Source organism: Phascolarctos cinereus, unplaced genomic scaffold (assembly GCF_003287225.1).
Source record: "Phascolarctos cinereus isolate Bilbo 61053 unplaced genomic scaffold, phaCin_HiC Scaffold_726;HRSCAF=1367, whole genome shotgun sequence".
Lineage (NCBI taxonomy): Eukaryota > Metazoa > Chordata > Mammalia > Diprotodontia > Phascolarctidae > Phascolarctos > Phascolarctos cinereus.
In genome coordinates, this window is record NW_027556098.1 from 64,432,143 (window position 1) to 64,459,679 (window position 27,537).

At 38.5% G+C, this 27,537-nt stretch overlaps 1 protein-coding gene across 2 annotated transcripts in view; it reads left to right on the plus strand.

The window, feature by feature from the left end:
• The window catches only part of SRPX (sushi repeat containing protein X-linked), a 95,823-nt gene extending 83,683 nt beyond the window's left edge, over positions 1-12,140 (plus strand). Inside the window, exons 7-10 of one of the 2 annotated variants that reach the window (XM_020979630.2) lie at positions 1,153-1,332; positions 5,857-5,990; positions 10,583-10,704; positions 11,532-12,140. In XM_020979630.2, coding sequence (XP_020835289.1) covers positions 1,153-1,332; positions 5,857-5,990; positions 10,583-10,704; positions 11,532-11,712 — 617 coding nt within the window. In that variant the 3' untranslated portion in view covers positions 11,713-12,140. Of the gene's footprint in view, positions 1-1,152; positions 1,333-5,856; positions 5,991-7,440; positions 8,238-10,582; positions 10,705-11,531 lie in introns of those variants that run through there. The other variant, XM_020979631.2, reaches the window with a different exon arrangement.
• The last annotated feature ends 15,397 nt before the right edge of the window (positions 12,141-27,537 follow it).

Genomic DNA, 27,537 nt, shown 5'->3' on the forward strand with positions numbered 1-27,537 from the left:
CCTTAGATTGCCCAGGGCCCCCCCTCCCCCACAATGGTGCCTCATTGAGACCTAGGTCTGGTTACTCTTAGTAGCCTCAGGCATTTGCTCACCTCCACCCATGGAAGAGTCTTCTTGTAGCTGGAAGTTAGGGGATGGGGGAGAGATCATCTAGGGATGGGAAGAGCATGATAGAGATTCGATGCTAGACTTTTCAGGGGAAATGGAAGGACTTCTCTTTACCACATTCAGTCTGGGCAGGGACAGGGCAGCACCCTGACAGTTTAGGGATAAGTGGTGAGCACAGTTGTAGTGCCCTTGGAGAAGGATAAGCTCAGGGCCAATTGAGCCATGGAGAAGTGTTGAGGCATATCAGGAGAGTCTAGAGTTAAAAAAGTCCCCAAAAGGCTTTTAAGCTATCAAAGCTTAAAACTACATTAATGTACATAAATCTACCCTTGAATGCCCTGCATTAACGGATACATTTACATGTTTATGAAGTATGCAGGTGTGAGGGCAGGGGTTTGGAGAGAGAGAAATGCTGTGAGCCAAATAGAAAACACTAGAGAAAAGAGGGAGAAAGACTTGGGCACTTGTAGATAAAGGCTACTAGGATATGTATAGAGCTAATATTAAGACAAATGAAGTGAACCTCAAAGGAAGAGAGGTTCCTGGAAGAATATGAGAGAATACAGCAATATGAGGGATGTTCTGGAGATGGTATTAAGGAGCAAAGAATAAGTCACCTCCTTCTCTTCCTGGACCAGTGTTTTGGGAGAAATGAGAGAAAGTGCATGTTTTCTAAGGGGAGCCAAGTTTCCTCGAGTAAAGAAAATGGAAGGAAGGAAGTCTAAGATGATGGAAAGTTTGTGAACAATAGAATGGGGTTACAATGGAAAAAAAGGGAAAGAGGAACTCCTGAGCAGTAGGGCTAAAGTGGTTAAAAATGAAGGATTGGGGAGCACAGGAAAGGAGTTTATGCTGAGGTAGCCTGTGACTCTCAACTCAAGCAGTTACAGAGAGAAGAATGTTTGCTAGCCATAGGACATTGGATTTTCTCACCCTTCTACCTTTCCTTCTATTGGAGGTTGCCACAGGTACCAGAATTCCTACTTTTGCCTCTAGCTATTGTTTCGAAGAAGGCTTTATTTTCTGAATGTGTTCTCTTTACAGTCCAGCGTTGCAATAAACTTCACGCTCCAGAGAATGGCTACATCAAATGTTCCAGTGATGGCAACAATTACGGAGCGACCTGTGAGTTTTCCTGCATTGGAGGCTACGAGCTACAAGGTAGCCCAGCCAGAGTGTGTCAGTCCAACTTGGCCTGGTCAGGCACAGATCCAACTTGCAAAGGTAAGTGAGGAGCTGGTTCCTGGGTAACATCATATGTTCAGGATTAAAGGGAAGGAATACAGGGAAGTGTAATGGGGATTCTTCTATTTTGGAGGCTTTCAATGTCATTCTACTTCATTTGAGTGGTTGAAAACCATCCTAATCCTTGTCAGTGTGGGGCTCTCCCTCCTGTTCTGTTCCTTCCTCTTTACACTAATTTCTTTCTACTTTCTCTGTGCCCCCAAAATGAAGATTGACACTTCACAAAATTTTGAAGCAGGGAAATGTTCATCTTCATTGTTCCCAGTGTCCCCTTTCTACTGGGTGGTGGAGTGAAAGAGTCATGGGTTAGAAAATAGGAGACCAGACTTCTGGTCCTGGCTCTGCTAAGTATTTACTGAGGAATGTTGGGTAAATCATTACTTTGGTGATGGGGGGTGCCTTCAGTTTCCTCATCTACAAAATTGGGTTGATGATATCTGTACTATGGCTCAGATAAGATAATGGATGAAAGCCTTTGTAAACCTTACAGCACAAATAATGATAAGGTATTATTATCATGGGAGGTGACAGAAGAAGCCTTTGAGCACTTGTCCCCCCTCTCCTGTTCTGGACCTGGAGTCAGGAAGATGGAAATTCAAATTTGGCCTCAGGAACTTACTACATATATGACTATGAGCGAGTCATTTAACCTTTGTCTGCCTCATTTTCCTCAACTGTAAAATGGAGATAATAATAGTACCAACCTCACAGGGTTGTTGCAGGGATTAAATGAGATAATATTTGTAAAGTGCTTAGCATAGTGCCTGGCACATAGGAGATGCTTAATAAATGCTCTTTTCTTTCCTTCCTTCTTTCCTTTTTTCCTTCCTTGCTTGCTTCTTTCCTTTCTTCCTTCCTTCCTTCTTTCCTTCCTTCCTTCCTTCCTTCTTCCTCTCCTTCTTTCCCACCTCTCCCCTCCCCACACCCAATTTCTCTTTCCTTCTCTCCCATGCTATTAGGCATTGTTGATTTCCGTGTTTGTGACACTTTTTTCCCTCTTTCTTTCAAGGTCCTATAAAATAAATTTTGTGCACAAGACAACTAGAAACTCTGAGGACTCCACTTTATTTCTCTGTACTTTGTTTACATAGAATGTTTGAACAAATACTTTAGTGATCATTGAATTCAACTTTCTTTTTCATTGATGATGGAGCCGAGGTCCAGATAAAGAGACATAAATTAGTCCAAAGTCACTTAGATAGTGGAAGATATTAGAGAAGGTAAGTCAGAGAGTTGCCTTCTTTTTCATTATCTCAGCTTCCTGTCATGAATATGAGCTGATGCCTAGTTCTTAGGATAGGAGGACCATGAGGCCATTTTGCTTCTCTGGTCCTTAGTTACTTCTTCTGTGAAATAAGGATTGAACTAGATCACCTCTAAGGTCCCTTGTGGCTTTAAATCAATGATCCTATGATCTTATGATCACCAATAGAAGATTTACTTCCTGTGTGTTAATTTGGCCCATCAGTTAGATACAAGGTAACCCACAACATTTCAGTTTCCAGTTAGACTGCTGATGGGTCAGTCAGTCAGTCAATAAATACTAAGCACCTCCTATGTGCCAGGCACTGTGCTAAGTGCTGCAGATGCAATGAGAGGCACAAACAGTTCCTGCCCTCAAGGAGCTCAAGTCTAATGGAGGTCAACATGGCCAACTATGTACACATGAGCTGTATACAAGATAATTTGGAAACAATCAACAAAGGGAAGGTGCTAGAATTAAGAGGAATAGGGAAAGGCTTCCTGTAAGAGGTGGGATTTTATTTGGCATTTGAAGGAAGCAAGAGAATCCAGGAAGCAGAGGTGATAAGAGAGAGCATTCCAGGAGTAGGGGGCAGCTAGAGGAAATGCTAGAAGTTGGGAGAGCCTTATTTGAGGGACAACAAAGAAGTTGACGTCACTGGATTACAGAGTATGTGAAGGGGCTGAAAGTGTAAGAAGACTGGAAAGATGAAGAGGAAGTCAGGTTATGAATGGCTTTGAACACCAAATAGAGGAATTTATTGGGGCGGGGAAAAAAAGGAGTGGGCCTCTGATATGCTTAGAACCTGTGCTTTAGGAAGACAGCCAAGTGGAGAATGGACTGGGAACAGGAAAAGACCAACCAGCAAGCTATTGCAATAGTTGGGGTATGAGGCGATGAGGTATCCATGCTAGGATCCTGGCAGACTCCGTCTTTACGTTTGCTTCTTTCTCTCTGTCTGTCTGTGTCTCTCCTCTGTCTCTCTGCCTCTTTCTCTGTCTTGGTCTAACACACCCACAGACACACACACACACACACACACACACACACACACACACACATACATACATACATACATACATATCCTGAATGCTCTTTTGTTCTCCAGATAAGTTGCTATTTGGGTTTTTGTTTTGTTTTGTTTTGTTTTTTGGTCAGGCAACTGGGGTTAAGTGACTTCCTGGAGTCACACAGCTAGTGAGTGTTATGTTTCTGAGGCCAGATTTGAACTCAGGTCGTCCTGACTCCACGGCTGGTACTCTATCCACTGGGCCACCTCGCTGCCCTATAACTTGCTATTTGTGAAAGGATGCATGTTCCTTTTTTGGTCACCTGGGAGGCCTTTATTTTGTATAAATGTAGGGTAAGTGTTAATACACTTGTTTAAAAGTGAAGGACATTTGGCTGTCATGTATATTTTTGCAGTTATATTTGAACCTGTTACAATACTGTGATAGAAATGTCTTTGGGAAGAATGGATTCTGTCTATTAAGTATGATGTTGAGCTTCTCCCTAGTTTACTTGGGGAAATCTTTATATTTTACATTAATTTAGTAGGTTTAAGCTTCATTTGAATAGACTTAGCTTACAGAAACAGTGATCAGGTGCTTTTATTCCCTTAAATCCAGAATTTTGAGCAGTAACTGACTAAGACATCACTTCATGGTTGAATTATGAGTACCATCATAGTATCAGCCCTAGAACAAGAGTTAGCTTTGAGGTAGCCATCCACATGACTTCATCCAACAATATTTTGATTAAAAAAAATGTTGAACAAATGACTGAATCATCCAGATTTGTTTGTGGAAGCAGAGGCATTTATGATGGCAATTCAGGACCAAGTTATCACAATCAGAAATTTCAGGAGGATTATCTTTAAGGAGCTCAGACTTAGTGATCATTGCAGGTTAGGCAAGGAAATGGTAGAAATTGTACAGCACATCTCTACAGGCAGCAAAGATTTAGTACCTCCTGAATACCTATTCACATATGACCTGGTGACTAGAATTATACATTGGAATCTCTTTTGTGGATTGACAGATCCCCATAATGCAAATACAGAAATAAAAATATCCCTGTGAACTTCATTGAAATGCATTGAAACTGGAGCATTATTATCAGTCAAACTATAGCCCCCAATGATCTAGAAATAACATTGATCCATGAAAACCTCAGAACAACATTTTAGCATTTTAAATGAATATAATTATACCAAATATTGATTATCTTCAAGCTAGGTAGAACAAAAATCTTTCAAAATACAGACCCCTGGCAGAAGAAATAAGTCATATAGGAACAGAAAGTGGCACATATCCTCCCCATCATCCTGTCTGCTACTGGAGTTGTGCAGAGAATGTATTCAGTGAGCCTATACAAGATGAGTTTATATCCTAATACTTTTTTTTAAGGCAGTTGGGGTTAAGTGACTTGCCCAGGGTCACACAGCTAGTAAGTGTCAAGTGTTTGGTCTGAGGTCGGATTTGAATTCAGGTCCTCTTGACTTCAGGGCCGGTGCTCTATCCACTGTACCACATAGCTGCCCCATATCTTAATACTTTTATTTAGCATCATCATCATCATCATCATCATCATCATCATCATCATCATCATCATCATCAACAATAACAAGCAGTTTTTTTTAATCCACCTGTGCAACAATGTGCTGAACTTGAAATATGAAAGAATAAATAGAGGAGAGTGACTTGTCTGAGGACAGCATTTTGTTATTCTTAAAATGTATAAATGTCAGTTCTTATTCTGTTTATCTCTATTCTCTAAGTATCTTTTTATCCAGAAGCATTTTGATACAGGAAAGGATTTGGAGTCAGAGGACATGGGTTTGAATCCTGCCTCTGTCATAATCTTTGAATCCTTGGGCAAGTAGACTTAACCAATCTGGGCCTCAGTTTCCTCATCTTGGAATAGATGGCTCCCTTCAATTCTAACACAAAGGAAGCCTTCTGAATGATATTCCATGTCGATCTGAACTTTCCCCTCCATTTGCTGCTCTTTTCATCCTCAGCTAACCCCTCCCCACGACCAGGACTTGCTCTTTTATACTGACTTTAGGCCATCAATCCATGATAAGCTCCTGCAGCACAGAGCGAATTTCATGTTTTTATGCCTAGTATTAGTGTGGTGCTGACATATATGAGATTCTTAATATATTTCGATTGATTGATTTCCTGGAATTATGGAGTGCTCTGAGCAGAAACAGAGGATCTCTGCCCCAGGCATTGACCAACCTTTTCCCACTGCAGCTATGAAGATCAATGTGGGCGTCAGGACTGCTGCTGCCCTCCTGGATCAGTTTTATGAGAAAAGAAGGCTTCTTATTGTGTCTACTCCAACTGCTCGCAACTTGCTCTACAGGGCACAACTTTCGATGCTTCAGGTAAGAACCACCTAGGGGAAAGGAGAGAGGCAGACAGGGGAAAGCTTTTCCTGAAATCCTCCTCCACCCCTTCCCCTAAAACAAGTCAGGAATGATCTGTTTCTCCTCCAGCATTACAGAGCACTTTGTTCTTCAGAATAAAAATTCTTCTTTGCAGTTGTTATATACAAACCCTCCCCCCACACGCCTCCATTGAATGCAAGTAACTTAAGGGCAGGACTCTGTTCCTGTCATCTTGTCTTGGCCCTTTAGCCCAGTGTCTAGCACACAGCAGGTGCTTAATAAATGCTTGTTGGATTTGAAATGTATTTTGTATTATCAGTCTCTGTCCTTGTGTTGTTTCCTCTAAGAGACAGTAAGCGTCATGTGAGTAGTGACTGTCTTCTCAAAACCTTTTCTCTCATCCATTTCCTGGCACAGTATCTCCCTGGGTATTTAATGCATGTTTGTTGAATTAAAGTTAATTAAGGGTAAAATGAGTGCCAAAGAATAAAGCCAGTTCACAGACTTCCTCCTTCCTTCGTTTCCTCCTTTCTTCCTTCCCTCCCTTCCTCCTTCTTTCCTTTAATTTCTCCATTTGTTAAATGCCCCCTGGCAAATAACTGTGCTAGGGGATGAAAAATCTACTTCAGAACTTAAAAATCTGTGATTTCTTGAGGGTGGGTATATTTTGTACCAACAAAGATCAAAATGTTTCTACTACAAGTGTGACCAAAGAAAAAAGTGCTCACCTTGCAACCAATCTGGTGATGAACTTTTCTCAGTTTAGTTGAACTGGTTTTCAGATAGCAACCACACATTCCCTCACTGGCCCAACCCTAAAACTTTTATATCTTGTGTTCTGCTGGCTTAGCTTTGGGAAGCCTCCGTTAACTTCATGCCACAATGAGCTTCACAGCAGGATTTTAGTGGCAACTAGGAGAGATAAAAAGATAAATATGATATATTCCCTGCCTACAAGGAATTAACAGCTTAGGGCAAGTGTTGACATAGGCATAAATAGAATACAAAGCAGAATACATATATGCCTTTTCTCTGATGAATCATGAACCCCTATAAATTATGGGGACTTTGACTTTGTTAGATTCTAAGAGATACCACATCCTGAATATTTTGAAAACATAAGAACCTGTCATACTTACTTGGAGCTGTTGATGTATGGTGAGGATAGCCAATATGACTAAGGGTAGAAGCCAGAATTTGCCTTTGTTATATGACAAAGGGCTATAACCAATGTGTATTGTTCTGATTAAGACCAACTGGTAGTGCCTCCTAATGTGTCTCTAGGTGTAATCAGTTAGCAGTCTTTCAAAAGATATAATAAGACTGTTTCACTCAGTGTTGGTTTAATTTGGAATATCATTTTTTTCTTCATCCTTGATTCAGAAATCAAACACAAATCTCGAAGAGCTGCTTCTCACCTTTAAAATTCATTTTGGTTCTTTCCTAGGAGCCAGATTCATCGGAGAAGGGAAAAGCAGGAGGCTCAGGAGCGGTTCCTATGGCTGAGGCCAATAGGATTGACCTACTACTGTTGCCTTGATAGCTTGATTTTCTTTGACACCCAGCCTGATGTTGGTGTTTGTGTCATATAACCCTACAGAGGGGCAACATGGGGTGATGGGTTGAGCACTAACTAGGGGCCAGGAGTATTGGTTCTGCCACTAACTGGCTATATGATCTTGGGTAGGTCACTTTAACCCTTGGGTCTTCAGTTTCCTCATTAAAAAAATAATTGTGTTGGACTAGATGATCCCCAATTTCCCTTCCCTTAGGCAGCAAGGTAGTAGAGTGGATAGAGTTTTGGTACTAGAGTTAGAAAGACCTGAGTTTAAATCCTGTTTCAAATACCTACTATCTGTATAACCCTGGGTGAGGCACTTAACCTCTCAGCCTCAGTTTCCCCACCTATTAAATGAGGATTATAATAGTACTTACCTCTAGGGTTGTTGTGAGGGTCAAATGAGATAACATATGTATAGCACTTTGCAAATCTTAAAGGACTGTGTAAATGCAAGCTATTACTATCCCATTTCTAATGTTCATAAACTCCATGTCCATGAGGGCAATGTCGCGATTGTCTTTTTATTTCCCCAGCCTGTAGCTCAGTGCTCTGACTTAGTTGTTACTTTGTAAATGTTGGTTGTGTTTAATCAAATAAGTAGTAGACAGCTTGTGCTTAGATTTTTAATTGCTTTTGCTCTATAAAATAGTATTGTTATATTGGCTTAAATGTATACATTCACAGTCATTCATTAAATACCAGTTCTCAGTAGTAGCAGAGTACTCAGTGTGTGTTTCTTTTATTTATTTATTTTAGTAGAATGGTCATTAGCTACAGTTAATTGGTTCCAGTCCTTAAGCCTCAGCCTAATGCCTTAATTCTACTGGTCTGGCTGTGTAAGTATCTAAAGGGTTATTCCAGGGAAGGATTAGATTTATTCTGCTTAACCACCCAATGCAGAACTGGACCGATAGGAAGAAGTTACAAAGAGGCAAATCTAGGTTTGATATGAGGGGACTTGATATCTGAGTTATCTCAGAATGGAATGGGCTGCCTTTGAAAGTAGTGACTTTGTGCTCATTTAGTCTTCTAGGAAAGAAGATGACAATTTGATCTTTTGTTGAGATGGCTATAGAAGCTCTTCCTTTCGAAAGCTGGAATTTTGTCATATGAATTTTTTGTGAACATGACATACCTACTCAGAGATCCCTTCCCTTCACTCCATTTAGTTCTGGGACCCTAACCAGGTCCAGCCCCAGGCAGAAGTGTGATAGAGGATGTTTGGTCCCAATACCCTTCCAAACTTTGTCACATTTCATCATTCCTGGCAACACACTTCCCTTCCCCCCACCACCTCTTGGGAGTGTTGTGTCCCGAAGAGATTTGCAACTCTGTTGGCATCCCAGGATCCGATCTCTTCTTCCTCTATTATCCCACCTACAGAGGCTTACCATTTCTCTGTCTCGTGTTGCTAGATGTCTTAACTCTGCATTCATTCCAGTGTGAACAGTTTAATGTGTCACTCCTATTAGAGACTGAGCTCCCAGTTGGAGTCCTTCAGTGCCTTAACTCAATGGAATCCACTGATGCAGAAATCCCAGGCAGCCCAGCTGACCTTTTTGCCCAGAAGAGGGGCTATGGCAATATCTGTGGTTTGAAAATAAAATAGTATTTATTTCAAGATTTTTTAATTTCCATTTTCAAAAATCTGATTTAGCTGCTTCAGTGACTTTTCTTTTCCATTGCCAGGGAAGGTGCTCATCAGATCATTTGGCAAAATCTGTCTTTTTCCCAGGACCAACACATACGATTGGAACTTTAAAAAAAAACAACAACTTGGAAACGTTTTTTCCATCTTCCTTTGCAAGTCAAATTTAGAGTTCTCTAGTGCAACTGTAGTTTCGTTTTTTTTTTCTGTTTGTTTAAGGAAGTTTGATTCCATGGAGTTTTCATCAATTCTAGACATAGACATAAAGGCTACCTTTTTTTTTTAAAAAAGTTTAAAAATAACCCTAAAAGCCAAATTTTCTTGAATCCCAGTGGGAAAAAAGCATTACTTTTGGAGGCAGAAGACATGGGTTTATATTTTATCTTTGTCACTATCAGTGTTATGTGGCACACTTAACCACTTTGGGCCTCAGATTTATCTAATGTGGGAAATGAAGGGGTTGGGTTAGATGACACTGAAGATCCCTTGCTGCTCTAAATCTTTGATTTTATGATTCATGGCAAAGTATTTTCATATATTTTTATTTCATTAAATATGATATAGATTATGCATGTGAAATCATACAAAAGGTATTTCTAAGTTAGCCATGTTGCAAAAGAAAGCACAAAAACCCCAAGAAAAATGAAGAAAGTTAAAAAAAAAGATAAGTTTCGATCTGCCCTCTGAGTTCATCAATCTCTCTCTGGAGGTGGATAGTACTTTTCACTATGGATTATAGGAGAGTATTTAGGGATTATAAACCAGAGGTTTATATAAAATAAGGTCTAGGTTACTTTCTAGGATGAAACATAAACTTCTGTATTTGTCATTTAAAGCCACCCTTCACAATCAGGTCCCTGCCTGTTTCCAGTCTTGTTACTCTCACGACTGTCCTTCAGATACTCTATGATCCAGCCAAACTGGCCTTTTGCTATTCCTTACTCAGGACAGACACTCCTCCTGACTCTGTGCCTTGGCACTGGCTGCCCTACCATGCCCAGAATGCACTTCTTCCTTCTCTCTTGGAGTTCCTTGCTTCCTTTAAAGATTCAGCCCAAACACCACATTCATTATGAAACCTTCCCTGATCTCTTCCTCCTGATGCCCCCAAAGCATCAAGGATGAGTGCTTTCTTCATATCTACATGTTGTCTCTCCTGATAAAATGGCAGCTCCTTGAGGGCAGGGACTGTTTGATTTTTGTCTTTATACTCCCAGCACCTAGGGGTCTGGCCAGTTAACAAGTAATAATTGATTGGGTGCCTCTACTTGGCAAAGTTCTTTTCTTCCAGTGACACCCTTTTCCTTTGTCCATTTTACCCTTGACACTAAAGACCTCTTTTCCTAAAAGCATTCCTCTTTCTCATGTTGGCCTTTTCAGCAATCGCAGTGTGGTCTGGACCTAAGGCACATCACGGTTATTGAACTGGTTGGCACATATCCAACCCTGATAGGAAGAATAGGAATGAGGATCATGCCCCCAGCACTCACCCTACAGCTCAGGTAAGAGAAAATTGCCTTTTTTTTCTTCTCAAGCAAATGCACTTTCCTTTGCCATTCCCTAGAATTCTTTCCCTTTCTTGTTCACATCAGTGAATCTGTTTTATTTTCAATTCACCCTGTGATAGTCTGAGTGTTAGAACAGTACAAATTGATAAGTCTTTCCTTCACCAATTTTAAGAGAAATCAGTCTTCTTTCTCAGGCCTAAGACCTTGATGTAGAAAAGCCACGGTCACCCAGTGCATCCTGGGCTATTACCAATTGTCTTGACTTTTGTCTGGCCGCTGGCCATGATGACTCTGCTGGAGAGAGTGCAGCTGATGACTTTGTGCTACTCTGCCTTGCTTAAATTCAATTCACGCCAGTCAAGATATCACTGTGATGATGTTCTTTGTTCTTCCTGAAATGAAGGACAAACAACAACAACAAAAGAAATTAGGCAGTGTTAGTGAAAGGAGTCAGAAAAAAAATCCTTCTCATTTCTAAAGGGTCTTTTTCTAGTCTTTTTGGTGAAATTGCTTCAGGTATCTGTCTAATCAATCCATACATGTATCTTGTTGTTCAGTTGTTTTTTAGTCATGTGAGACTATTCATGACCCATTTGGTGTTTTCTTGCAAAGATATTGGAGTGGTTTGCCATTTCCGTCTCCAGCTCATGTTACAGATGAAAAAACCGAGACAGAGTGAAGTGACTTGCCTAGAGTCACACAGCTAGTGAGTGTCTGAAGCCAGATTTGAACTCAGGGAGATGAGCCTCCCTGACTCCAGGCCTGACCCCCCCCCCACACACACACACACTACACCAGTTCTATGTTTTGTCTGGTTTCAGGTTGCTGCTGCGGATCCCTCTTAACACCTTCAGCATATTATTGGTAGATAAGCACGGCATGGATAAAGAACGCTACATGTCTATAGTGACACCAATATCTCTTTTCAACCTGATTGACACTTTCCCCTTGAGAAAAGAAGAGATGGTTATACAAGCTGAAATGAGCCAGGCATGCAACTGATGATGGCAAAACCCGGAAACTTCTGATTGGTGAATGGATTCTATTTCCTTACCTATATAATACCCAAAGCATGCCTTTTTTTTTAAATGTCACTGATGTACAGATTTCTTTTGTATTTTAAAATTTTATTTTATTATGTAACTTCTTTGCATCTGAAAATGAACATTATGGTGTCTTTTTGGTACTTTTGGGTATCTCTGGAAAATCTCATACTAATAACAGAATCTAGAATTTCTAACCCTCTCTATCCTCATAACATCCTCTTTCCACTCCTATTCACTAAAATGAGTGACCTTGTACAGAATTTTATAGACTATGGCAACATACAGATCTGGGACATTTCATTCAGTACGTAATAGAACTCTTTTACATCGTATTTTTTTTAATTAAAACTTTTGTTAATAAAATATTTTGGGGCAAATTCAGAATTGAGTATTTTGAAATTCACTTTGCATGTATAGACTTATCACTGATCCAAACTGCAGCCTGGCTTTTGTAAGAGAGAGAGAGAGAGAGAGAGAGAGAGAGAGAGAGACAGAAAGTTATAATGGCAGCCTTGGTCTCACTCTTTCAGAGCAAAGAAGCTACATCTCCCTCTCAGAGTTTTAGGGGTACCCTTCAGACATTCTTAGATTTTGAACTCGTTGAGGACAGGAATGGTTGTTTGCCTTCTTCTGTGCTTAGAAAAGTGCCTGGCACATAGTGGCTGCTTGAAAATATTTATTGACAGACTATGAGGTGTCATTCTCTAATGCTATCAGCCCCCATTCCAATGTATTTTGCTCACTTTCAACTGCCAGTAATGGATGCTTCAATTATACTTAATCAACAAACACATTCATTTGCTTTTACAAAGGGATATTACTCTGAACATATAGCAAGACCAGAATTATAGACATTTATCCTCAACACCGGGGAGCACACTTTTTCCTATATCATCTTAGTCTCTGATGACATGGAGTTCAAACTTGAAGTATTTCTTGCATATCCTTCATTCTACCAAGCTCACTTGTTAAATTCTACATAGCCATTGGAACAATTTGATAGATAGATAGGGAGAGAGATAGATAGAGAGATAGAGAGATAGATAGAGAGATGGATAGCATGAGCATTTATTAAGTGCCTACTTTGTGCCAGGCCCTGTGCTAAGCAGTAGGAACATGAGAAAAAAACAAGAAAGCAAAGATGGTCTCTACTGTCAAGAAGCTTACCTGTTAATGGGATAAGAAAACATATAAAGTAGAAAGGGGAGGGATGCTGGTAGTACATTCATAGGATCAAAGCAGCTGGTATGGAGGAAACCCAGCAGATCAGAAAATGAGGTAGGAGGGAAGTATGACTGGGACTACTGATGATACGGTGGTTCCAGGAACCACTGAGTGGTTCACCATTCACTGAGTGGACCTTAAAGGGGAGTTTTATTCAGGGGAGAAAGACAGACATTGTAGAGGTGGAGCAGACCACAGGATGATGGGATTGCTGTAGCTCCCTCTTGGCTGCCTTCAGTCTATGCTAGATCAAGTAGCTCAATAGGGACTTTTCTGTGCACCATTTGGGCTGGCCACAAAACGTGGCATTAATTCCAATTTCTAGACCTCTAGTGGCTTGACATTCTGACCTTTCAAAGTCCACAATTTCATAGATGTCTATAATACATCTTTACCTAAAAGCAGGAAATAATAAAGACAAAGAAGCAAAGTAACAGAGGTCTGTATTCACAGGCCAGCTGTTGACCTCAGGTAGAGCAATGACCACAAAGAGTCTTACAGTATTTTATCTCTCACCCAAAGGGCAGCCAAACAGGAAAGAAGAAGAGGAAGAAAAGAAACAAACATTATTAAGCACCTGCTATGTGCCTGGTACTATGCTTAGTACTTCATAAATATAATCTCACTTGATCTTCACAACAACCCTGGCTGGTAGGTGCTATTATTATCTCCATTTATAGTTGAGAAAACTAAGGCAGATTAAAGTTAAGTGACCCACCCAGGGTCATGTAGCTAGTAAGTGTTTGAGGCCAGATTTAAACTCAGATCTTCCCATATCTAGGCCCAGCACTCTATCCATTGTATTACCTCTGACTTTGTCTCTATCTCTCTCTCTGTTCATATAGTTAGTACCTTTTAAATGTACTCTGGTTTGTCTGCATAGGGACAAGAGAGGGGAAAGGAAGGGTATATAAGATGGAAGACAATACAGTAAGGGGGTAGTCAGAAGTGAAACAAACTCAAATGTTGGAGATAAAAATATGAAGGGAGGAATTAAAGGAAAAGGAATAAACAACATGTAAGACATATTTTGCACTGGGGCCAGGTTGGATTTATATTAGAAATCAACTAAATTTATGTTTAAAAACTCTAGAAAACATAATAATAAACAGATATTTCCTTAATTTAGTGGGTACTATCTATTTAAATCCAAGAGCAAACATTATAGGTAATAATGAGAAGTTGGAGGCCTTTCCAACATGATCTGGGGTAAAGTAAAGATGCCCAGTCTGGCATCTGATTCCCATGTTATTTTTTTAAGGTAGTCCTATTTAAGATAGGACTAGCAGTAAGACAAGAGAGAGAAATATGGGGGGGAAGATTAGGAAAAGAGGAAGCAAAATTAGTGTTTTGTGCCGATGGTATGATGATTTATTTAGGAAACCTAAAGAATCAATCAAAAATTAACTGAAATAATAAATTCAGCAAAGTTGTAGAATATAAAATATATCCACATATATCATTTTCATTCTTATGTGTTAGCAACAAAACCAAAGGGGGAGACCTAGAAAGAAATCTCATTTAAAAGAAAGCTGTGGAAGCTATAAAGTATTTGGGAGTGTATCTACCATGATGCACCCAGGAGCTATATAAATCCATTTACAAAATGCTGCTTTCAGAAATAAAAATAGATACCAATAATTGGAGTAACATTAGTTGCTCATGGCTAGGTCAAACTAATATTAAAAAATAACAATACTACTTAAATTAATTTACTTATGCAGTGCTCTACCAATCAAACCACCAAAGGAAAAATAATAAAATTCACATGGAAGAACAAATGGTCAAGAATTTCAAGGTAATTAATGAAAAAAACAGGGGAATCAGTGCCAGATCTCAAACTGTATTACAAGGAATAATTATTAAAATGATTTGGTAAAGGCAGGGAGACAGACAGACAGATATCAAGGGAGCAAATTACGTATACAACATACACAAGCAAATAAATACAGCAGCATAGTGTCTGATAAACTTAAAGACCCCAGTTGGTGGGAGAAGATCTCATTATGTAACAAACTTACTAAGAAAATACTAGTCTGGCAGAAATTAGGGCTAGATCAATACCTCACATGTCATATACCAAGATAAACTCCAAATTGATAGATGATATAAAAGATTACAAAGTAATAAATTAGAACAGCAAGAAAGAAATTATCTTTCAGATCTATGGATGGAGAAGAGTTCATGACTAAACAAGTGGTAGAAAGGCATACACAAAATAAAAGGGACAATTTTGATATTACGGAATAAAAGATTTTACACAATGAAATATAGTACAGTTAAAATTAGAAAGGAAATAGGCACTTGGGAAGATGAGCCTTCCTGACTCTAGGGCTGACATTCACTCTACTGCACCACCTGACTGCTCTTTCTTTTATTGAGGAATAGCTAACCAAATGATGGCACATGGATTATTGTTCTATTAAAACTTTTAAAAAATGGATAGTTTCAGAGGAAACTGGTAAGACTTCTGTGAACTGATGCAAAGCAAAGTGAGCGAAACTGGGAGACCAATTTTTATGATGATAGCGTTATAGACAGAAACAACTTTGAAAAACCTCAGAACCCTGATCAATGCAACGAAAAACCACAAGTCCAACAGCCTAAGGATGAAACACGCCACTCACCTCCTGAAGAGGGAGATAGACATTTTTGGGAAGATAATTATGGGAATTTGTTTTGCTGGATATGAATGTTTATGATGAGGGTTTTAATTATTTTTCTTTTGGGGGGTTCAATTTGGGAGCAGTGGTAGGAATATTATAAGTGATTGTAAAATAAATACATGTAAAAAAAACAAAGATGAAAGGAAGTCTGTAGATTATGGAGCAAATATTCCAGAAGAGTCAGGCAATAAGGGTGGAGTGCGAGGGTAGTGGTGGCTAATGAAAGGGTATTGCGTCTAGGCTGAGAATTGATATTTCTGCATTAGCCACTGAAGTTCCAGGATCCCTGGGAAGGCATGACTGTAGAAGGAGGGGAGTAACACTCACTATTGAGTAATGATTGCTGGTAGAGTATCAGCGGTTAGAGACAAGTCCATGAAGGAGAGGAGGCGAAGGACAGCACATGAGGTTAGAAAATTTGAAGTCCTCTCTTGACACAAGACAATTTGTTGTTCAGCTCTTCAGTCGTGTCCAACTCTTTGTGATCCTGTGGACCGTAGCACATCAATACTTGTCCATGGAGTTTTCTTGGCAAAGATACTGGAACGGTTTGCTATTTCCTTCTCCAGTGGAATAAGGCAAACGGAGGTGAAATGACTTACCCAGGGTCACACAGCTAGTAAAATGTCTGAGGCTGGATTTGAGCTCAGGTCTTCCTGACTCCAAGCCCAGTGCTTTATCCACTGAACCACCTGACTGCCTCAAAACAAGACACTACCATTTTCTAAAACTGACCAAAGACTCAAATTAAAATAAAACCAAAGGATGAGCACCAGGGCGCAGAAAGGTTTAAGGGTTTAAAGATTAAGGGAGTACTTAAGTACTCAGGAAAAGGCTGGTAGGGAGAATTGAATTACAATGATAAGTATTAATATTCCAAGGACAGTGAGGTGGCACAGAGTATACAGCACTGGGCCTGGAGTTGGGAAGACTGGTGTTTAAATCCAGCTTCAGACACTTACTAGCTGTATCACATTGGGCAAGTCAATTAACCTTGGTTTGCCTCAGTTTCTTCAACTGTAAAATAGGGATGTAATACCACCTACTTCACGTGATTGTTGTGAGGATCAAATGAGATGATATTTGTAAAGCACACTCCTATGTGCTTGCCACGTAGTAGGCAACATAAATATGTTTATTTCCTCTCTCCTCCCAGGGCTAAATACCGTATTCTGCTGTAAGTAAATCAATGTAGTTTTGGAGGTGAGGAAATAACAGAGGGGAGTCCCTTGAATGAGCAGAAGATAGAAAGGATGCACTCTTCATCTGGTTTGTGCATAAGGAAGGAAGGGTTACTAATTTCTTTATTTTCTTGATAAGTAATAATTTATCTTAATGAGTAATAACTAACAATATTAACATTTATTTGGTACCTACTTTATGCCAGGCACTATGCTGAGCACTTTGTAGTTATTATATCTCATTTCATCCTCGCCACAATCCTTCTAGGTGGTAGGAAAATAGTATAAAAGCAATTCAAGGCAGGGACTGTTTAGGGGTTAAGGAGTAGGAGGTTGGTTGACTTTGCCATAGAAAGAAATGATGGCACAAGGGGGACCCATATGTGTGTGGGAGCTACAGGGGCTGTATATAGGATTTTGTTTGTGGAGTAAATGGGAACCTTGAGATATCAGTTACTTTGAGCAAGGGTCAAGCTGCTCAGACTTTCATACCAGGGCAGGATAGAGGGTCTCTATGGGTCTTTAGGTGAGCTAGCATCGAGGATGGAAACAGACATAGTTCAAGTGACCTGATATAATAGCATTAAGAGGGCTAAGTTCTAATAATAAAGACAAGCTGTAAAATGTGTTGGGGCATAGAGAAAACATAAACAACTAGAAAAAGGCAGATATCAAACACATACTTTACGAACCGTAAAACGTATCCTAGAATCACATTAAAGTGATCTTAGTCTTTTAATTTAAACTCTTAGAACATTCCCTCCTATTTACCTGTCCTAAACCCAAATTCTCTGAATTTGCTGAAGTTGTTAATAGTTAAGAAACAGACCTAAATGGGGACCAAGTAACATTACCCTGAATAATGGATAGGTTCAAGAACAAATTATAGGAACAAATGACAATTGGGTAAGAGAGAATGATAACAGGGAGAAAACCCCAAATTTGGGAGATATAACTAAAGTAGTATTCAAAAGAAAAAAATTTATTCCTGAAAACATTAACAAAATAAAAAGAGGGGATTAATGATCTGTGTATGACATTCAAATAATTAGGACACCAACAAATTAACAATACAAAATAAAAAGATTTGAAAATTAAAGGAGAAGCAGAATATTATACGGTATTTACTCCCAGAGAAGTATTTTTCCATTGTAACTACTGTTTTTTAACAAAGCCATCTATGCTGAAATTTTATGTCACAGTTGAAGATTTAAAAAAAAAAAAGCAGCTTTTCAACCTGTTGTACTTCTGGACTTCTATACATATTAGATGTCATTAAAAACAAAAAAAAGAAAAAGGAAAAGAAAAAAGAAAAAAAATACAAATGCAAATAAACACCACACAGAAACTTCTGTATTTTCTCTTGCTGGTAACATAGCCATTAAGTAGAGCTGAAAGTGGGGCTAAAAAATCAATGTTGTTGATGATCCAAGACAATTCCAAAGGACTCCCGATGGAAAAATATTATCCACCTCTAGAGATAGAGAACTGATGAAGTCTGAATACAAAGTGAAGTTTTTTTTACATTTTTTTCACAACATGGCTAATACGGAAATATGTTTTGCATGATTTCACATGTATAATTGATATGTTGCTTGCCTTCTCAATGTGTGAGGGAGGGGCTGGAGGAAGAGAGAGAATTTGGAACTTGAAATTTAAAAAAAGAATGTTAAAAATAAATAAATAATTTTTTTTAAATCGCTGTTGGTTGAGAGCACAGAGGTGGAGGGTTTGGCATGGGGAGATGACAACATCTAGGTCATTCACTGAACCCTGTAGGAAAATCTTCCATGGTTTTTGTTTTTGTTCTTGTTCTTATTCTTTCGTGAGGGAGAAAATGAGAAATGGAATGGATGGGAAGACAGAGAGTGTGAGGTTATCAAAGACACTAAAAAGAAGATATTTGACACCCAAAGTTTTGGTATTTGGTCTGCAATGCAGTGGAGTCACTCAAACTACAGAAAAACAAGGCTGGCTCAGTAAATGTTACCAATTTTCTGAAGGGCCGGTTTTTTGAAATTGTTCAGTCATTTCAGCTGTGTCTGACTCTTTATGACTCCCATTGGGGTTTTCTTGACAAAGATACTGGAGTGGGTTGCCATTTCCTTCTCCAGTTCATTTTACAGATGAGGAAACTGAGGCAAACAAGGTTACATGATTTGCCCAGGATCACACAGCTACTAAGTGTCTGAGGCTGGATTTGAACTCAGGAAGATGAGTCTTGTTGACTCTGAGTCCAGCACTCTATTGACTAAACCACCTTGCTGCCCTATTTTTTTAATTAAGGAAACAAAAAAAAATGCTGTTATAAAAGGCTGACCCATACTCAAATCTGAATTTAAAATACAGTTTAAAGACATAGCAGTAATTTCAAAGTGCTGGGTTTTATCAATAAGTAATCCATTTGATGAATGGTGGTGCATTAAAGGAGTCTGTGGAAAGTAAGAATTGCCATTTATTAAAATAAGTATTAATTAATTTAGGTTTTTTTAGTTGCATTTCAGTCAGTGCCAGGGGTTTAATGATTTATTTTCTCATTTGGTATGTGGGCCATCTTAAAAGTCTGGAAAGATTCATTTCTATGCATAAGGCTCAGAATCATTTTAGAGTGTGCTGAATAAATGGAAAGTGGCATTCTCCCCTCCAGGAAGGGTCTGTACTTAGGTTGTAGTGGTCTGAGATGAATAAATGAATTTTAAATAGAACTGAAGCTGTAATCATCCTTCTGGCCACAGATCACATTTGAATGACTCTCACTTGGGCGTCTGGGTATCTTCTAAGTTATCTTTATGCAATTAAACTTAACCAAATAGTAGATATTCATTGCTTTCCATTTGCTCACTCATTCATTTTTTCTTTATTTAGCAACGATTTATTAAGCATTTTGCTGTGAGGAGTGAGAGAAAGTGGGGGGGGAAGGAAGAGGAAGAGAGAGAGAGAGAAGAAAGAAAGAGTAAGAAAGACAGAGAATATGTAAATGTCATCTCTGGAAAACAAGCAAATATCTCCAGATTCAAGGACAAAATTGGGTAACCTACAACTTCACTACTGAAAATCTGAGAAAGAAAAATATTGCCATTTTGCAACATGTGGAGATGCTTAAACATTGCACAGGTAAAGGAAACTGAGCATCAAAGCATCAGATCATGGCTGGGAAAGAAATAAATGTTTTTCCATGAAGTGCTCCTTTGGCCCTTTGATTAGATAATCTGTTCAAGGACCATGAAAAGGAAAAAAAGTAAATGCCAGTGATCACAGAAAAACAATATCTTTTTGCAAAGGCATAAAAAACTTTTAAGGAGGGGGAAAGTAGCAACACCAGATCTTAATGCTCAGAGAATCAGTAACAACAACTAGTATTTATATAATGTTTTCAGCTCTGCCTCGGTAGACCTTCCTATATAGGCTAAATATGCTATTTGTCAAATCTGACAGAAATGTGTTCCCACATAGAAACCTATTTTGCACTGGTGCTATTAGGGTGAGTCAAGCTCTTTGCTCCAGACACACAGAATCCTAGAATTGGAAGAGACTCCAGAAACCATTTAATCTAATTGTTGTTGCTCAGTTGTATCCGACTCTTCATGACCCCATTTGGGGTTTTCTTGGCAGAGATGCTAGAGTGGTTTGCCATTGCCTTTTCCAGCTCATTGTATAGATGAGGAAACTGAGGCAAACACGGTCAAGTGACTTGCCATGGTCACATAGCTAGTAAATGTCTGAGGTTGGATTTGAACCCAAGAAGATGAATCTTCCTAATTCCAGTCCCTGTGTTCTATCCACTGCACCACCTAATTGCCCCAGATATATACACACATAGACACATGTTTATGTATGATAGATGTGGGGAGGTAGGGAGGAAGAAAGAGGGAAAGAAGAGAATTATATAATATGTGATATAATAACATATACATACATCTATGTATAAGTATAGGTATATATTCTAATATTCAATTCAATTGGTTTCAGTAAACATTTATTAAGTACCTATTATATGCTAAGCACTGTGCTAAATGATAGGGATATAATTAAGAAAAAGAAAGATACTTTCTACCCTTAAGGAGCTTTCAATCCTCCTTGAAACACACAAAACGAGGTAGCTCCAAGTTCTCTGAATTTGCTTAAGCTGTTAATAATTAAGAAACCGACTTAAATAGGGAACAAGGGGACCACTGAGGGGTACTCAGTGTAGAGGAATCTTGTTCCATGGAGATGAATCCAGGTAGAGCAGCACAGTGGAATGAGCTGAAAGTCCAGTCCATAGAATGTCTTCTATAAAGGAAGGCATTGGGAGGAGTTTGGTACTCTACCCTGTAGCCCTCCTTATCAGAGGCTAGAGGAGGCTGAGTGAAGTAGTATCATTCAAAGCTTGAGTGGACTGCCTGGTGATGAGATTAGAGGTGATGAACTTATCCTGGGAGGGGCATCTTAAACCTTTGAATTACACACACACACACACACACACACACACACACACACACACACACACACACACACCATACCCCCATAAGTTAGGTAGATAGATAGATAGACAGACAGACAGACAGACAGACAGACAGACAGACAGACAGACAGATAGATAGATAGATAGATAGATAGATAGATAGATAGATAGATAGACAGATAGATAGATGAGTAGGTTACATCAGAAAGAAGCAACTGACTAATTGACTTTGGGGATAAAATACAGTAAAAAACTAACTAGTTAGCAATTCTAGTATTGTTGTATTGTATTGTGTGGTGTTGTATTGGCTGTCTTTGAGAGTAGGAGTTGTGTTGCTTTCAGTCCTTGCATCCTCAGTCCCAACTACAGTGCCATATACATTGCAAGTGACTAAATGTTTATGGAATTAGAATTGATTGAATGTTGAAAGTCTTTGAATGCCAAGTACTGTTCCTTGAATTCAACTATTTCCAACTGGGGGGCCATCACCAATCATCCTAACCTATGGATTCTGATGATTCTGGAAGAGAGGCTGAGGCTGCTGACTTTGCACAGCTCTGCCTCACTTAAATCCAATTCACGTGCAAGTCAATGTCACCCTTCTCGTGTCATTGGTCCTCTGAGAATGAAGGACAAACAACATTATTTCGCATCTACATGCCTTTGTACGGGCTGTCCTCTATCCCTGGGATGTACTCTCTTCTTACTTCCTTCTTTTAGAATTCTAGCTTCCTTCAAGGCCCAACTTAGCTAGTTCCCATGTACTCCTTTCCTGATCCCTGCACATCTTACCTCTGTTAGTGCTGTCTGCTTCTTGAAATTACTTTGCATTTACTTAGCTATTATGTACATACTGTAACAGTAAGCCTCTTCAGGACAGGACTGTTTCATTTCTGTGTTTGTATCAACAGCATCTAATGGTGTCTTGCTCATAGAAAACGATTAATAAATGTTTGTTTAATTGTATTAAATTGTTTGAGTAAGATCAGATTATGGATCCCCCAGAAAATGCCTTTAGGGTAATCAGAGGAAACTCCAAAACATGTCCAAAAAGGGAGTAGTAGTTTGAAACAAATGAAACAATGAAGGAGGAGTGAATGGAGAGAAAGAACAGAAACAGAGCAGCAAAAAGAATGGCCAGGGTCTGGGTAGCACAGCAAGAACTTAGGCTCTTTCTCAAAGAGAGCCCTGAATTGCCCTGTGTTGTAACTTAAGATGGTTCTGGGCATCTCTGGCCGTTTGGGCCATTGCCTTTATTCCAGGAGGAGCAGGTGGTTTGGCGCCACTCACACTTTCTGTTCTCAAAAAGCAAAGTGCTCACTGCAACCAGTAAGAGTGGCAAGATCACTAGCCTACAGCAAAGCCAGGATGAAGACAAAGAATCTGTGGCTGATCCGGATAAAGAGAAGAATGAAGATGATTCCTTTAATTCTTCAAGGCTCAAAACCAGACAACCAATCGATCAACATTTTGTCCAATCAGCAAGTTTATTGTTATTTTTTGTGGTGGCCAGGAATATAAAATATGAGTATAAGGTGACAGATTGTTCATCACAAAGGAATCCTAAAGTAATTAATAATAAAGCACATCATAAAGACATACTGGGCATGTGAATTTAGCCAAGAGGGAAATCACATTATGCGTTATAAAAAATAGATTGTATGGCTTAACAAACTGGGTCAAGCAGATTAGCAGTCTGTACTACATACAATCTCAGCAATACAAATGTTATATTTTGTTAGGTAATTCTGTTGCCTTTGTATTACACATGGTGAGACCAGCAAATGGGCAGGGAAAATAAGAAAGCAGATACAGCATGTCTCGTGTACATTTGAGGAAGGAAATATAATGTTGCTCAGAAGTCTATGCTTAATTTCCCTTTTGCACCTAAAACAAAACAACACAACAACAACACAACAATCATTTCCCCAAAGGACTGGACACTGAATCCAAACTTCACAGAAGAAATCCTCTTAATAAAAGGATCTGTTCTGTAAACCTTGGACTCAGTCAAAAGGCTGCACCCAAGGACCTAGAAACCACCCGTGGAACAATGGAGTCAAAATCAAATGGAGCATGGAGGGGCCTTTAAACCGCATCACAGTGGTTGTGATCAGGCTGCATATTGATTTAGAAAACCACATGTTAACATAATCTACATTTGATTGCATTTTTATTTATTTTGCTAAATATTTCCTAATTACATTTTAATTTGATTCAGGAGTGTTGGGGCCACTAGTGGATGTTTGACACCTGTGGTCTGGAGCAATCCTTTTTAGCTTCAGTCAAAACCAATGTCTTACAGTGGTCTTTATATGTCTTGAGTGTCTTTTGATAGATATTAATAGCTATTACACAGATAATGTATGCATTTTGTAGTTATTGTGAATATTTCCCTTTCTGTTATTTCCTTCTGGATTTTCTTATTAGTTATATTAAAATTCTATTAATTTTTGTGGATTTCTTTTGTATCCTTTATTTTACAGAAACATGTCTCAGTTTCTTTGCAGATCCTCTAGGGCAGTGGTGTCAAACTTAAATAGAAATATCCAGGCAGCAAATTATTGACTTAGAAAAACAGAAAATTAACATTTATGTGTGTCATATTATATTTTTATTTATTTTTCTAAACTTTTCCCAATTGCATTTTCTTTTGGTTGGCAGCACTGCAGGAGTTTTGCCTGCATGAGTATGACAAGTTATGTGTCCTCATTTAATATAGTAGGCTCCACCAGTCCTTCATCTACTTAGCAGCAGACTCTTTCACCAAGCTCTGAAATAGGGAAGAGTGTCCCAGTGATCCGAGTGAGTCAAGGACATTCCCACTACTGTTGTCCAGGGAGCCCTGAGATTTATTAGACAGTATCATAGGCAGCAGGACTTCATAAAGGGTTGGGTCCAGGGTTGGAAAAAGACTACTTAAAATGACCAAATTCTTTAGCCCTTACACTTTTGTGAGTAGTGTAAAAGCATTTCACACGACAAATTTCTAGATTCTCTGGGAATATTCTTTATCCTTGGAACCATCTCTTAGAGGGGCATGATATGAGAAGGTTTTTAGTTATTTCAAAGGGCAAAGAGTCAGGGGTGGAAGAAGAGTCAGTCAGTCAATAAACAATTATTAAGCACTACTGTGTGCCAGGCCCTCTATTAAGCGCTGGAGACTTTGAAGAAAGTATTAAGTTATTCACATGTATTGAGCAGTCATACCACCTTTCTCAGTTTCCTTATCTATAAAGTGAAGGGGTTGGACAGATTGATCTTTAAAATTTCTTCCAACTCTGCATCCTGTAATCCTACTAAGGGACATTAATGTCTCTTAAAAAATTATCTATTGTTTCAATGCAACTCTGCAATCAAGGGAATCTGAATATGTATGACTCGAGAAGAGGGATAGGGCAAGAGCTGTGATTAAGAAATAATTGTGGAGTGCTCTAATTTTTCCTTTTTCTCAGTCTTCTAGCTTTTGCAGCAATGCCTCTACTTTGCTTAATGAAAGACAAATTTGTTTGTTGTTTCCAAATGGTGTTGATTTAAAAGCAAATGTCACTGTTCATCAGTATCAATGGATTGTACCAAAAAAAGCTTATCTTTAAAAAAGCACAATGACCTTAGGGAAAAATGGAGTCAGATGGCCTAGGCAGGGGTCTCAGCATTGATAACTATCTAGGTGCTGTTGGCAAGTCATTGAACCTCTCTGAGTCTGTTTCCTTATCTGTGAAATTCTCTTAGAGATATAGATCCTATAAGTCTGTGACTGAAATAGAAAGGACATGGTCACTATGCCTGTTGGTACTTTTCCTTCTCCTCCTCCTCCTCAAGAAAGAGTTCATGGGAAAGTGAGGTATATTGGAAAATAACTGAAGCATCAATAATTTTTTTTTGGAATAAAAATAGACAACTCCTGAAAAATGAACTTACAGCTTTTTAAAAACTGAATGAAAGTAGACTATTCAGTTTCAATCAGATATTTGTTTCTCTTCCCCTCTTAAGAAGCATTTATTTAGTAGCAAACTATCTGCTGTTTCCCTTTTAATTTTCATTATTATTTTATAATTATTTTAATTATCATAATTTAAATTATTATAGTACCTGCTATCAAGCTCTGCTCTATCTGAATAGCAAGGAAAAAGAGAAGTACAGATGAATCCCTTGTATTTAAATAATGAATGGAAGAAAAATGTTTTTATCCCACTCCATTCTTTCCCCTTATTAGTAATACATATTATTTAAAATATATTCTTCTTCCTCCTTTGAGTGCAGAAGCAAGTGCCCTAAGAAACAGTTTAATAAATTCTAAAGAGTTTAAAAGGTTAAAGAGTCTAAAGGTCCAGTATATTATTTTGGTGAACATAAATTTCCCTGTTGTATGCTTCACTTAATAGAATCGGTATCATCGAATCAAATGCCATGTAGGCTATTTTTAAACATTATTTACAAAAGCTTGCCCTTGCCTCCTCATATCTTCAATATAGATGACTTAGATGCATGTATTGATACTCTTCTGATCATGTTGTCATTGACTACTGCAATCTCAGAAGAATTAAAGTTGTGGGGTCCCCTAAAGGCAATATGACGGTATATGGCGGATATAGTAGGTTGTAGCATATTACCAGTAAAGGATTGCATATGAGAAGCAGCATAAAGAAAATCACCAGTAGGAGAATGGGTTTGTCACATGGCAAGAATGAAGGGTAACCAATGATTACTTTATATGCCCTCCCTGGTTATGAGATGTATATGAAATGTCAAAAGACCTAGCAGTTTTAACACTCTGAGTTGACACTCCCTTGTCAAGGATTTACAGGAGGATATAGACAAAAGATGACAAAGTGGGTGAGTGATGATAGGCATCATTGGGGGTTAAGACATATCAATATATTCATAGATACAATCCACCAAAATACCGAAGTATGCTGTACTTCAAACAACAACATTAGGGCATATTTCTAAGCAATGGATTCACCCAGCACGATAAAAATATCTCTTTGCAGTATTCTGAGTAGATTGTCAACTTGCTAGCATCACTTATTCCTAAATGGTTATATTTTCAGCTTTCCAGATTATTTCTAGTGATATCAATAGAAACCAAGCAATGCTTACTTAACAGCTTTTGTAGCAAGATCTCTGGGGTTTCTAGCTACGCTTAGTTTTCTAATTGTATTTGGAGTCATCTACCTTCTTAGTTTTACAGGTTTATCTACTTTGTACCTTTAACCTGAACTGGACCTTCCTACTCATATCTGAAGCTTTCTAATTGTGTTTTTAGTTTTCTGAATAGATTTCTAGTTTTTTAGCCATGTTTCTAATTTTGTATATCTAGATTTACAGCTTTCTATAATTTTCTGTAGCTTTCTGAACAGATTACTATATTTCTGATTGTGTTTATAGATTTCTAGCTACAATTCTGATTTTCTGTCTTTGTGACTTTAGAGTTTCCTAAATATCTTTGTATTCTGAGGGTCAAGTCATCTCACTTTGTAAAATGTACATGATGAACACACATCATGTTGCTGATGATAAAGAGGTAGAAAAATTCTATGTTATAATTATATGGTGATTACAGTGAGATAGATATTAAATTAAAGCAAACACTATTGTTTTATTATCATCACATGGATGAAGTTAGGGACTAATAGTTCTTGATCATAAAGTTTTCTTTGGGTTTTATACTCTGGAGAAATTCTGTGTTATTGTTAGTTTTGCGTGTCATAAACTATGTTAAACTCCTCCACTTGAACAAAGTTTTGATATTTTTTACTGGTACTTAAGTGGCTATATTTGGTCTTAAAAGCATGTCAACTTTTAAAAAAAAAAGAAAAGAAAAGAAAAAGGGGGCAGCTAGGTGGCTCAGTGGATAGAGCACTAGCCCGGGAGTCAGGAGGACCTGAGTTCACATATGGCCTCAAACACATACTAGCTGTGTGACCCTGTACAAGTCACTTAACCCCAATTGCCTCAAAAAAGGAAAAAAGTATGTTAACTTTTGCTAAATAGATGTTTTGAAGTAAAATCCAATTTTCCTTGGTTTTGAGAAAAAAGAATTCAAGTTATTTCTGTCATTTCTTATCTTTTGTGAAAAATCCTATGCAATTCATATTGATGTTCTTTGTTGTGTGATTTTTTTCCTCTTCTTTCTTTGTAAAAAATCATCCCTTTGTTGTTGGAGCTTCAGAGTTAGAAAAATTTCTGGTAAATTGTCTAAGGCTCTGCCCTGATAATATCCTCTGAATTATGACAGTCTGTGTTATATCCCTTAATTGTAG